Source organism: Aspergillus undulatus, assembly GCF_047715775.1.
Source record: "Aspergillus undulatus strain CBS 261.88 unplaced genomic scaffold BDV17scaffold_82, whole genome shotgun sequence".
NCBI classification, from domain to species: Eukaryota; Fungi; Ascomycota; class Eurotiomycetes; order Eurotiales; family Aspergillaceae; genus Aspergillus; species Aspergillus undulatus.
This window is the reverse complement of record NW_027396686.1, coordinates 1-11,819: the sequence shown is the minus strand read 5'-3', so window position 1 is coordinate 11,819 and position 11,819 is coordinate 1. Positions and strand designations below refer to the sequence as shown.

Sequence of the window (11,819 nt, the reverse complement as noted above, 5' to 3'; positions counted from 1 at the left end):
TAATCAAGCGACAGAATGTAGGGCAATCGTTGAGGGGTGAATATGGAGGAAAGAGGAGTGAGAGGGGACGAAAGAAGGAAGGGAGCAAGGGGCACGTGATGGAGGGATCTTGTTGTATTCGAGGGGTGGACACCAGTCTACAATTACTCCTGTCTAGACCTTGGAAATTGCAGTCTCTGTCGCAGTACAGTTTGTATTAATGCGCGGTTTATCGTCCTTTCTGTTGTTCTCCAAAAGAGCTCACGACAACCTACATTTGATATCTACAGCCTAGACAGCAGCGTCCTCGCAACCCCCATGAAGTAGGCAGGTTTGTCATCTGCTTATCACTAGCAATAGAATACGGGATCTCAAATTGCCGTTTGACTCTACTGTCTGCACAAAAGGATTCGCTTTGAAGACTTACGAGCGGCGTTTATGGCAAATACTACGATAAACAAGCGAATAGTACTCTGCAAGACGAGTCTTCTAAGAGGCAAGTGCTTAGGTGTTGTGGTTTCACTCCAACTGCCGTTATTTCCCCAATAATCCTTTCTGGAATGTCTTATTGTATTGATGTGACCAAGGCCATTGCTATCAATGCCTCGAGGTTCTTCTATTGTCCAATCCATACACCGAGATATAAAATATCACAGATGAGCAACACACTCGATCTCAACATCCGTGTTCAAAGGCAGCGTCTTAACAGCAACACACCTATAAAGCGACCAACCGATTAGCACGAATCCTCAATCAACCCCTCATGCTAAGCCAGAAAATACTTCCTGAGGAAAGGAAAGAACTCACGTCCGACAAGGCTTAACATCCCCCCAGTGCTTCATATATTCCTCATTCATACTCGCGAAGTCATCCATGTTCGACAAAAACACGTTGACCTTGACGACCTTTGTGATGTCGCTTCCGGCTTCTTCGAGGACGGCGGTGAGGTTCTTGATACATTGGGTCTTTGCGAGATATATATATCAGTATAATTGGTTGATTTGTTATGGATGCAGTCCGAACAGGAAAAGTGTAGCAGAGGGAATTCATAAGCACATACCGTGTGAGCCTTGACATCGCCGTCAATAAGCTTTCCCGTCTCCGGGTCCATGGGGACAGCGCCCGAGCAGTAAACCATGCCGTTGCAAATTATGGCCTGGGAGTAGATTCCCGGGAGGGGCTTGGGGGCCTTAGAGGTCAAGACGGGTGTTTTGGAGGCCATAGTTTCTGTATTCTGTGTGGTGATGTGCGTGGGGGTAAGATTGGCGGAATCAAGAGAAGTGGCGGTATTTATTATTTATTGCGGCAGCGAGTTGTCATGCAAGGGAGTAGTTGGAGACACTGTCCACAGTGCCCCTCATTTCAGTTGGGTAGCTCGACCTCCCCTCAGCTTATTCGGTCTCTGGGGGTGGTAGTATCTTAGATCCGGTGTGATGAGCCAATGGTAGGAGTCGGTCGTATAGACCTTCTCCAACTCCCCGAGCGAATTTGGAAGATGATAATGCACGCTGCATCGTCCAGCTCTCCTTGCATGCAACACGAGACCAAAACCTGCTTGCACTGGACTGAGTATACTCTAGGCCAAGGGTTTATAAACCGTACTTTTCACCGTCAGTTTCTTTGAGTAGATATCCTCGACTTCCCTACGAACCGAATGACTGAGTCCACCACAATGTCCATCTCCGACATCTCCCCTCCCTACCCACTTCACGCCTCCGTCGCCAACCTCCTAGACCCCGAGTACTTTGCCTTCTACAACACCCATGTAATCGACAAGCAGCAAGTTCATCTTCAGCCCGTCGAGGCCTCACGGACAAGCGGCATCTTGATCCCCGGCGGCGGGCCACTTGTAGAAGTTGGCAAGACGGTCGATATCACCATCAAACGACGCGCCACTGTAGGTCCAGATATATCTCTGCGTGTGTTCACACCGGCTGGTGGGGTTCCAGAAGGGGGATGGCCGGTCATGCTGTACTTCCATGGGGGCGGCTGGGTATTAGGGACTATCGAGACGGAGAATGTGGTCTGTACCAACTTGTGCAGCAGGGGTGGGTGCGTGGTTGTAACGGTCAACTATCGGTATTACCTCCTCTGGCATTTCTTGTTTCATACAAAGCCCCACGGGATGGTGGCTGTGACTGACATGTATATCTAGTCTCGCACCGGAGAACCCCTGGCCAGCTGCGGTGCACGACTGCTGGGAGGCGCTTTTGTGGCTCATATCAGAAGGACCGGCAGCTATCAACGTCAACATCAGCAGGATGGCAACGGGAGGATCATCAGCAGGCGGGAACCTAGCCGCCATCATGACACAAAAGGCTTTAACGTTATCACCACCCGTCAGGTTCCTCGCGCAGCTGCTATCCGTTCCGGTTATGGATAACACTGCGACAGTGTCGAACAACGAGGCCTATCGACTGTATGAGTTCGCGCCTGCCCTGCCGGCGGCGAAGATGCTCTGGTACCGCAACCACTATTTGCCCAAGCAAGAAGACTGGTCACACCCTGAGGCGAGTCCTTTATTTTATACTGGGGACTGGTCTGCCTTGCCCCGGGCGCTGGTCATGGTGGGCGAGCTGGACGTGTTGCGGACCGAGGGAGAGCAGTATGCAGGGAAGTTGGAGCAGGCTGGGGTGGAGGTGGATTTGCAGGTCATGAAGGGTATGCCGCATCCTTTTTTGGCGATGGACGGAGTCTTGAAGGAGGGAAAAAGGTCGATTACTTTGATGTGTGATCTGTTGAGAGAGATCTTTTCCAGTTAGACGGCAATGTGTATACAGTGTTTGGATACAACAACAGCAGTGTGATATGAGTACCGCATAATCAAGAGAAAGACGTGATAGCGGCACCAAGTCCGAGGCCCCTGACCATCGGTAACGATAAGCCTCAGCTTGATGGGAGCTCAGAAAATGCTTTCGTCAAGCCGATGCTGTGTAGTAAGTGACTCATGCATTTAGCCTTGATCCTCACCGGTCTATCCGTTTCGCGTTCTCAGTCATCGTAGGACGATTACCTCGGGCATCGTGCCATTCCCAAGCTCGACAATGATGAACCCACGCTGCATGTTCAGAGATCCCAAATTTCCTATACGTAGTCAACAATATCAGATCATAGAGTTCTCATTCATCAGCATGCGCAAAGCATCGGTTCCGGTATCCGATCGAGAATACACCGGTAGATATTCAAACATTTAAGTACTTTTCCGAATTTGGGATGTGCTCATGCTACTAGCTTAGGTGCTTGACCCCTACATCTTCCAGGTCGCCGTCGACCATGGACCTGCATGGGTAATTGGGTATGCCAGAGTGGCGCGTGGGTACAGGTATGTGATGGATGGATCGTTTCATGCGGTCATAGGCCGGAACCTGCCTCGCTTTTCCCCGCTGGCACGGTCTTATCGAACGGTCTCCGAATAGTAAGCCTCCCTCTATAAGCAGTGTAAGGCTAAAAAGTTCCCCATAGCCGTAAGATGATATTTCAAATTTGTGTCCCTACACCGGGTGAAGTGTTGCCGGCGTTGCGCCTGTCGACTTGTAAAGGTTCACCACAATAATGATCAACAACACCTTTTCCGGTCCACATTTTGGCCCTACGTGGGTAAGGCGACTAAGGCGAGCAGACCGCCGGGGCGTGGGTTCATGGCAAGAAAGAGTTGGTCGGATCAGCTCAAGTCAGGCACCTGCACAGTCTGCCTGCGTTAGCGGCTATACAGGGCCCGGCCGGCCCAATGAGGCTCATGACCAATTTCCCTTGAACGGGTCTCGGAAATCATGGTCCAATTACAATCAACGGTTGTAGTAGTGCGATTTCATCAAAAGTTATCAACAAGCTAAGCCAAGCGCTAGCGGAGGACCCTCTCGTTAGCGAGGAAACAAAAGCCTCCTCCTGTCACGGACTTACTGACTCGCCATCGCAACACATCCGGTTCAGATGCAACCTCGCCTCTGCCCTTTGGTTCTCAAGCGCCTGGGCCTTTCTTGGCCAAACAGACCCTCTGGAACCGAACTCACTGGTAGTGCATACGCCTTCGTACACAGTCTATACTGAGTGTCAGTGAGAGCACTGAAAGAAGCTCTTCGCGGGGCAAAAGTTACCAAATCAATGAGCGCCGATCCGGTGATCCGGGTGCAAACCGAAGTTCATCAAGCAAATCTGACGCTTGTTGATCGTATCGAATTCGACGGTCCTCTGAGTGGGCGAGAGTCAACTAGTGTGGAGTGGATGACAGGGACAGGGCGTTACCTGATTGGTGTTCCTGAGGCAGCCACCGGCGCTAGGCCCATGCATTCCCAATCTCCGAGGTTCCCCTCGCACCTTTCCTTCTTGTCTTTTTGGCCTTCGCTCTTCTTTCCTCGACTCTCGTTCTCCCACTACCAGACGCTAAGCGTAGCGAACCACCGACAGTGAACCAGCCCTGGCGCTGGACGGTCCTGCCCGTGGCGAATTTGGCTTGACCTACATGACAGAGGCGTCGCCGTGGCTTCACAAAATCCACAAGTTCAATTACCTGAATAAGTTCATATAAGACTTCGTTCTTACTCGCTAACGTTTGTGACCAGCCAAGATGTCTTATCAATATTCATTTATGCGGCTCTATCAAACCCTCGAGCCTCGGGGATTGTCCGTCCACGTTGCTCCACCTACAATGGCGGACCCATGACTATCACCCTTTGTAAATCAGGGCCGCTAGGGAGTCTATCAGGGACTAGGTCGCCGCGACCTCTCAGAATCTGCCGGATTTCACTCGCTGAAATGTTCTAATCGGAAACTAATGCCCATTCCATGCCCATTTTAGCCTCTTGGAGACACCAAACCGGCGGCGAACCCTGGCCAACTGGGCCCTAAGCTGCTGTGCCGCATTGCCAGTCTTCGAATTTCATCTCTCAAGGAAATCGCTAAGCATAACACTGATATCATGCCGCCTGAAGTTGGCCCACGGGTTGCCACTCGGCAGACCAATAACCCTGAGGCTTTGACATGGTCGAGATTTTGCAATCTCCCAAAGAACTAGCACCCATATAATACACCTGGCCCCTCTTCCGATGTAGATTTTATCGCCAGCCTGTTTTCTGTTGTAGAGGCCGTACAAGCAGACGTTTGTCTGCGTCCTTTCGTTGTCGACATTACAGTCCCCTGGTTTTAGCCAGCAGTCATTCATTCAAACATGGCGAGAAAGCTATTTACCTTCGTTTCAACCCTCTCAGGGCTTGCCTCCCTTGCCTCACTTGCCTCTGCTTTCCACCCGGAGGCCAAATCCAACATTGCCGTCTACTATGTAAGATTTTGCATTCTGACTCTCGAGGCCTACCATGCTAATATCTGGCAATATAGGGCCAAGGTGTTAATCAGCCTCGCCTTGCCGAGTTTTGTCAAGAATCGGCTTTTGACATCATCAACATCGGGTTTATCAACACTTTCCCCGACCAAGATCTCCTGACTGGCCTCCCTGGTAGCAACTTTGGAAACCAATGTTGGGCCAACACCTATACCGTCGATGGCCTCTCCTCCAAGCTGTACTCAGATTGCCCAAACCTGGTAGCAGATATTCAAACGTGTCAGGACGCTGGCAAGAAGGTCTTCCTATCTCTTGGTGGTGGACACGCCACCTACAGGCTCAACTCCATTGACTCCGCCAACGAGTTCGCCGACTGGCTCTGGGGAGCGTTCGGTCCCCAAACTGAGGAATGGAAGTCCGCCGACGCCCCTCGCCCTTTCCGTGATGTTGTCATTGATGGTTTTGACTTTGATATCGAGTACTACGGCAGTTTTGGCTATTCTAGCATGATTCGGCGTCTACGAGAGCACTTCGAGGAGGCGCCTGAACGTACCTTCTACATCTCCGCTGCTCCTCAATGCCCGATTCCCGACAAGCAACTCGGTGCCGCCATCGCCACTTCTGTCATCGACTTTGTCTGGGTTCAGTTCTACAACACACACCCTTGCTCTGCTCGTGACTTTGTTGAAGGCACAAAAGACGGTTTCAACTTTGACGACTGGGTGAACGTAAGCAACCTCCCTGTCTATTTCTCCCATCGAAAATGTATGAAACCGCTGACTGGCCCCTTGATAGGTCATCAAAAATGGTGCCAATCCAAACGCGAAGCTCTATGTCGGCTTGCCTGCGAGCCGGGCTGCTGCGGGTCCCGGCTTTTATCTGACTCCTGACGAGGTCAAGCCTCTTGGTAGGTGCTCTTGCAACAAACATTTTTTCAATCCATTCTGACGTCCACTAGTGGAGAAGTACATGAACAAGTATCCCGAGACGTTTGGAGGTGTAATGTTGTGGGAGGCTACGCAGTCGCAGAACAACCAGATCGACGGGGTCCCCTATCATCAGCATATTCGGGACATCCTGTTCGATCTTGACCCCAACCACCCTACTCCTACCCCTTCGCCTACGCCTACGCCCACGCCCACGCCGACTCCTACTCCCACCCCAAGTGAGACCACGACGTCCACTACGTCTACTACCACTGAGTCTAACCCGACCCCTTCAAGCACACCTGTGGAGTTCCCGTCTGTGACTGAGTCTTCTACCCCGGTCCACACACCGACTCCGTCGGAGAGCGCTACTCCTTCCGAGACCCCAACATTGTCCAGCACCTCTACCCCTGTGGCGTCCGAGACCCCTTCGGCTACTGAGAGCTTGACACCAACAACCACACCCTCTGTTAGCACCTCTCCCTCGGCGACTCCTTCAGGTTCAAGCACTTCTATTTCTTCGAGCACTCCTGCTGTCTCCCAGTCCAGCACTCATGTCTCGTCAAGCACTCCTTTTGTCCCCGGTACTAGCATTACTGCCTCCTCTAGCACCAGCTCTTCTGTCCCATCGAGCACGAGTGTCTCGCCCAGCATTCCTGTCATCTCAGGAACTAGCACATTTTCCTCTCAGTCTCCTTCGGCGTCTCACACTTCAACCGTGTCCTCCACCAGCACTCCTTGCTCAGAGGATTCAGAAACTAGCACCCACGTCTCTTCCAGCACTCCCGCTATTTCTCCCTCGACCCCGGGGCAGACTACTGAAACCTTGACTGTTTTCCCCACGCCTAGCACCTCGGCCACTTCTGGTGTGTCCACTTCGTCTAGTGCTGTGCCGCCCTCCAACACCGACCACACAGAAAGTTCGACCGAATCCGCTTCCACCCAGACATCTAGCCACTCGACTAGCAGGCCTTTGATCCCTACTACTTCTTCGTCCAGCACCACCACCGTTATGACGCCTCGTCCTGTGACTCCCACCCCGAGCGTGTCTGGAGTGCCAACCTCGTCTTCCACCGAGATATCTTCCTCTTCGCATACCACCGATAGTGATTGCGACGAGACATCCACGACAAGCGCGATCGAAACTGCTACTGAGCCCACCGATGGAACCGGCGAGACCATTTCGACAAGCACGACTCTGTCTACTCCGCAGCACACAACTGAACCAGCTACTCAGCCCACTGATGGTTCCGTTACCGCTCAGCCCACTGCTACGGAGCCGGCTACGACCACGACAATAATTGTGACTTCCTACACGAGCATCTGCCCGACCGGTTTTACCACAATTACTACCACTCTGACTTCGACCTATTGTCCTGGTACAGCCACCGCCACCGCTACGGCTACAACAACCAACGCCCCTGGCTCCTCGCAGCCTACTGAGGCCCCGGAAATTCCTGAAGGGTGGACCACCACAGTTACTGTCTGCACTGTCTGCGCCGCTACTCCCACCACAGTGACCCTCACGCTTCCTCCCGCGACTGAGACCGGCGGCTCTACCCCTGCCCAGCCCACTGGTTCCTCTGGCGAGGGTTCGTCTGGTGAAGAGTACACAACCATCATCGGACCTGGTTCCACCACCACCATTGTTGTCCTGCCGGCACCCACAACTGAGGGATCAACTCCTGCTCAGCCCACTGGTAGCTCTGGTGAGGTCCCCGTTGACCAGGGTCCATCCGGTGAAGGCTACACAACCACCTTTGGCTCCGGAACAACCACCACGATCGCCGCCTTCCCCGTTCCCCCACCCGCGGCAAGTGGTGTAAGCACTCCTTCCCCATCCTCGAGCTTCCACATCCGCCCCTCGACGTCCGTTCCCGCTCCAGTGGTTTCTAGCGGCACCGCGCCCAGCGGTACTCAGGGTGGCGATTCTCCTATCTTCACCGGAGCCGCGTCCCGTCTTTCCGGCGTGGCCAAGGGATTCTCTATGCTCATTGCTCTTGCTCTCTCCGGGCTTGTTGTGATGTAAATGTAAATTTACCCTTCTATTCTTGACGACCGACACTGTACACTTTGCTTTGGCTATGTCAGTGTCGCTTTTCTATATGATGTTGATGTAATGTCTTGACTAGAGAAGTCAGCTTGCTGGATCTATTAGATACTCTGCATTTGCGTCCACTTCATCTAAGTACTTTGAAATGTCTCCTACATGACCTTCACCTGTTGTTTCCGACTTCTTACTATCATGTATGTAGTAAAATCCGCTCACTATCCACTAACAAGTAATTCCTTAGAAAATTATCCAGCTACAATTTGATCGTTGAACTGTATGTCTTGGGCTGGTGGTACTGGCTACTTAGGGTTAGAACTGCAACCTTGTTGCCTGACACGGTCACCTGATCCCTCTTACTGTATCGCTGCGCCACATGATCAGTGACAACTTCCTCTTCTTTTGTCTCTGTTTCTGTCTCAGCTCTTATTCCTCTCACGTCATGCTTTCTCTTTACTGACCCGAGGGAAGACCAAGGGCCCTCGCACCGTTTCCGCCAAAATTAATGGTGATCAGCGACGCTGTTTGTGCCGCTCTCGATCATGGCGGGGGTGTTCGATTCGGTCCCCAAACATTCGCAATCTACTCCTGCGCCCCTCTGCCGGCCAGTTACAACCAATTCCAGAATGACGTCCCTCTGTACACCAAGCTGAAAGTTTCAGCATCACGCGTCATCAAAACGCTCCCTATCTATGTGAATGTAAATGCGAAGCCATCAAAACCCCTCGCAGACCCCAATTTGGAGTCCCTGCCGGTACCCCGCACCCAGCAGCCACCGACAAACACAATCTATCATCTCCCCTGGTTCCTGATCAACTCGGCCACGCTCGAGAAACACTGCGTGATAGGAAATGAAACACCGGTCGAGTCATTGCTCGTTATACTTCAGCGACCATGGTGCGTCCTTGAGGTCTGCTGCGCCGACACGGAGGCCGTCGCAGCCGTGCGGGAATTCGCTCGTTTAGCGGCGGGCGCAGATCCAGATGTTTACGATGCGGCTGTGAGGCTGCTATCGCATGAGTTCACGTCGAGAATGGCGTCCGCGTCGGCTACCACTGATCTTGAACTTGGGTTTGGGTACTGGGATTTCAACGATACGCGGCGGTGCTCGGAAAGGGCACTCCGTGATATCTATGCGGCTACGACGCTGAGTCGCTCGTATAATCGGTTTTGGCTGCCGCTTATATGCTGCTGTGCGGTTTATCTGGATGTCCCGTTTTCTGAGGTGGTGAGGCGGATTCGGGATGATTCGTGTGATGGTTCGGATGGGTTGAAGAAATGGATTGAGCTTTATAGTGCGTTAATTGGGCGGGTTGGGGACTTGCTGACTTAGCTAGATTGCGCCTTCTGTTACAAGATACCCATGCAAATTACATTGTTGGGCCTTTTGGCCGACTGTTTATCCGCCGGACTTGACTCGATATATATATCGGCGCCAATGAATAACTTCGTACCCTTCCGGGGTCCATCTCTATTCTGACGCCTCGGCGGAATCTAAAATGCACCCTGCATGTAAAACCAATTACCCCCATGTCTATACGGTCGGCACTCCGTCGGCAAGCAATGTCGTGAGATTGTAATCTCCAAGCAGACGTCGTGGCTCAACAGTGCTGATCATGCCAGAAAGATGTTCTCCCTAAAGCAGTCCCCTTTCAGGTTGCCGCCATTGCAAATAACTATAGGAAGGGGGTTTGTCTCTGCGGCGGTGCCGCCAATGACGGCTGCGAGGGTCAGGAGGGCAGCAGTAAAATGCACGTTGAATAGATAGAGAAGAAGTAGTCTTAGAGAAGCTGGATGTCCTGTTGAAACTGGGTATCTCAGATTCTTGGGTCAGGACGCTGCCCATACCTTTTTCTTGGCCCCCTTCCACCTGGCCGCCGGCCGGTCCATATACGTCAATTATCCAATACAACATCATGCTATATTCGCCGATTTAGTTGCCAATAGAACTTCCCGTCACACAAGATCTCCCGTGAGCCATGCCAGAGCCTCATAGGAGCTTGGCGGGGGTCTGATTTAGGGCGTAAGGCATGGTACAACATAACAAAATCCATGGAGCAATATTATAAAGACGATTTGCTGATAATACAATAACGTCGAGGCAGATCTTGTGAATACACCGAAGAGGTGCAGGTAGACCCCCATGCTCAGTCACTCAGCTCAAAGCAGTGATCCAAGCCTCTCGAGTGATAGTCATAGCATGTCTCAGGATTTTGCGAAAGACGCACCGCAGCCTCGTAAAGCCGGCCCGGACCGTAATGTGGCCGTCCTCTTATTTCGACAGTCTTCACCTTCGAATCGCCGATGTAGGTCGAATGGCTTGTTCATTCGACAATTCCACTTCATATATTGCAGTCGGAAAAGTCCTAGTACATACGAGCACAAGGTGTGGAGAACAGCTCTTCCCGTCCGCTCAGCCGTACTTAAGCCACTACTATCAACGCGGATAGTATGTTGCTGCTTTTAAGGGTGATAGACACTAAGCCTAGGGTAAGTGCAGGTGAAATGGTTTAGAACAAGGTGAGAATACCATCCACCTGGGTGAGAAGGGGTGAGCAACAATATTAGGTATCGCGGTTGTGAGTAGCCACTCAGGACCAATTACCCATTATTATTGAAAAGTTTACACCTGAGAGCTATTGAGGTATATCATTGAGGTATATTATAGTAATTACCGAGACATGAAGTCAACTCTTAGGGACGATGTCTACTCTCTTTGGTCCTGTAGTAGTGCTTCAAGCAACCCACCATCAGGGTTTAGCATTGATTTTCTTCAAGGGATATCGCATGACCTGAGAGAGTACAGGCGCCAGGTATCCTAAATTACCAGACTTAGGCGTTATTATAGCTTTATATTTACCAGGATATACAATGACAGCTCTTGCTATATACTAGAGGCCTTGCTTATACTTATTGAGACAGTAAGCTAATCAGAAGCCTCATATTTATTTATCTAGTACTCCATGTACGGAATTTAAAGCGTGGAGGTATTCAGAGCGGCTCAGAGTCTGTTATTGAATATACATGTACAGGGGAAGAAGGGCAAAACGAGGTTATATTAGCTACACGTACGTAGCTTACTAAAAAGCGGATACCTAGATAGCTTCTATTCTGGGCACCGTGCCTGGGATAAGCCTCTCTTTGATAGATACTTGATTCTTCTTACATACAATAAGGGGTCGAGTTTTCAGGTAAGCAGTCAAGCTACTGTCGGAGCATACTGCCCTCTGGTACCGCCTGCCCCTAGGGGTTCGACCTCGCTTAGTCATTTGTTAGTAAGCTAGTTATCTTAGATAACGTAATCCACGGGCGAACCGCGCTTACGGGCGAACCGCGCCTTTTCTGCCACTTCCCCATGTCAACATCTTCAACGCGTTACCTCTTTACCAATTCTCTATAAAATGCCTCTATCTAAAGAATCCCGCATGCAGATGGCTATTGCTGCTTCAAAAACTGGAAAAATAAAAAAAATAAAAAGGGCTGCTAGGACCTTTAGTGTGCCTGAATCCACCCTTCGTGAGCGGCTTGCAGGTGTCAAACCACGATCAGAAACACGTGCCAATAGCCATAAGTTGACAAAAATTGAAGA

At 51.2% G+C, this 11,819-nt stretch overlaps 4 protein-coding genes across 4 annotated transcripts; 3 read left to right on the top strand and 1 right to left on the bottom strand.

The window, feature by feature from the left end:
- Positions 1-482: 482 nt before the first annotated feature.
- BDV17DRAFT_232547 (putative L-PSP endoribonuclease family protein Brt1) lies at positions 483-1,367 on the bottom strand. Its single transcript, XM_073755810.1, has 3 exons — positions 1,040-1,367; positions 787-944; positions 483-696 (listed from the first exon to the last, which is right to left on the bottom strand). Exons 1-3 carry the CDS (start codon positions 1,199-1,201, stop codon positions 630-632), a joined length of 387 nt encoding a protein of 128 aa, XP_073610560.1. The 5' UTR covers positions 1,202-1,367; the 3' UTR covers positions 483-629.
- A 284-nt stretch (positions 1,368-1,651) lies between these two features.
- Positions 1,652-2,741, top strand: BDV17DRAFT_285183 (alpha/beta hydrolase; the record flags this gene model as incomplete). The annotated part of the gene is made up of 2 exons (XM_073760660.1): positions 1,652-2,058; positions 2,135-2,741. The coding sequence occupies 2 exons, from the start codon at positions 1,652-1,654 to the stop codon at positions 2,739-2,741; spliced, it is 1,014 nt and encodes a 337-aa protein (XP_073610559.1).
- A 2,402-nt stretch (positions 2,742-5,143) lies between these two features.
- On the top strand, positions 5,144-8,209 carry chiA1 (class III chitinase ChiA1; the record flags this gene model as incomplete). Its single annotated transcript, XM_073760659.1, has 4 exons — positions 5,144-5,254; positions 5,311-5,982; positions 6,050-6,161; positions 6,213-8,209. 4 exons carry the CDS (start codon positions 5,144-5,146, stop codon positions 8,207-8,209), a joined length of 2,892 nt encoding a protein of 963 aa, XP_073610558.1.
- A 431-nt stretch (positions 8,210-8,640) lies between these two features.
- BDV17DRAFT_232520 (uncharacterized protein) lies at positions 8,641-9,691 on the top strand. Its single transcript, XM_073755809.1, has one exon. The coding sequence runs from the start codon at positions 8,736-8,738 to the stop codon at positions 9,561-9,563; it is 828 nt and encodes a 275-aa protein (XP_073610557.1). The 5' UTR covers positions 8,641-8,735; the 3' UTR covers positions 9,564-9,691.
- The last annotated feature ends 2,128 nt before the right edge of the window (positions 9,692-11,819 follow it).

Coding starts and splice junctions, on each gene's coding strand:
- BDV17DRAFT_232547 (XM_073755810.1), bottom strand. CDS start 1,201: ATGGCCTCCAAAACACCCGTCTTGACCTCTAAGGCCCCCAAGCCCCTC. Junction 945..1,039: donor GCGATGTCAAGGCTCACACG/GTATGTGCTTAT, acceptor TATCTCGCAAAG/ACCCAATGTATCAAGAACCT. Junction 697..786: donor GATGTTAAGCCTTGTCGGAC/GTGAGTTCTTTC, acceptor GTCGCTTTATAG/GTGTGTTGCTGTTAAGACGC.
- BDV17DRAFT_232520 (XM_073755809.1), top strand. CDS start 8,736: ATGGTGATCAGCGACGCTGTTTGTGCCGCTCTCGATCATGGCGGGGGT.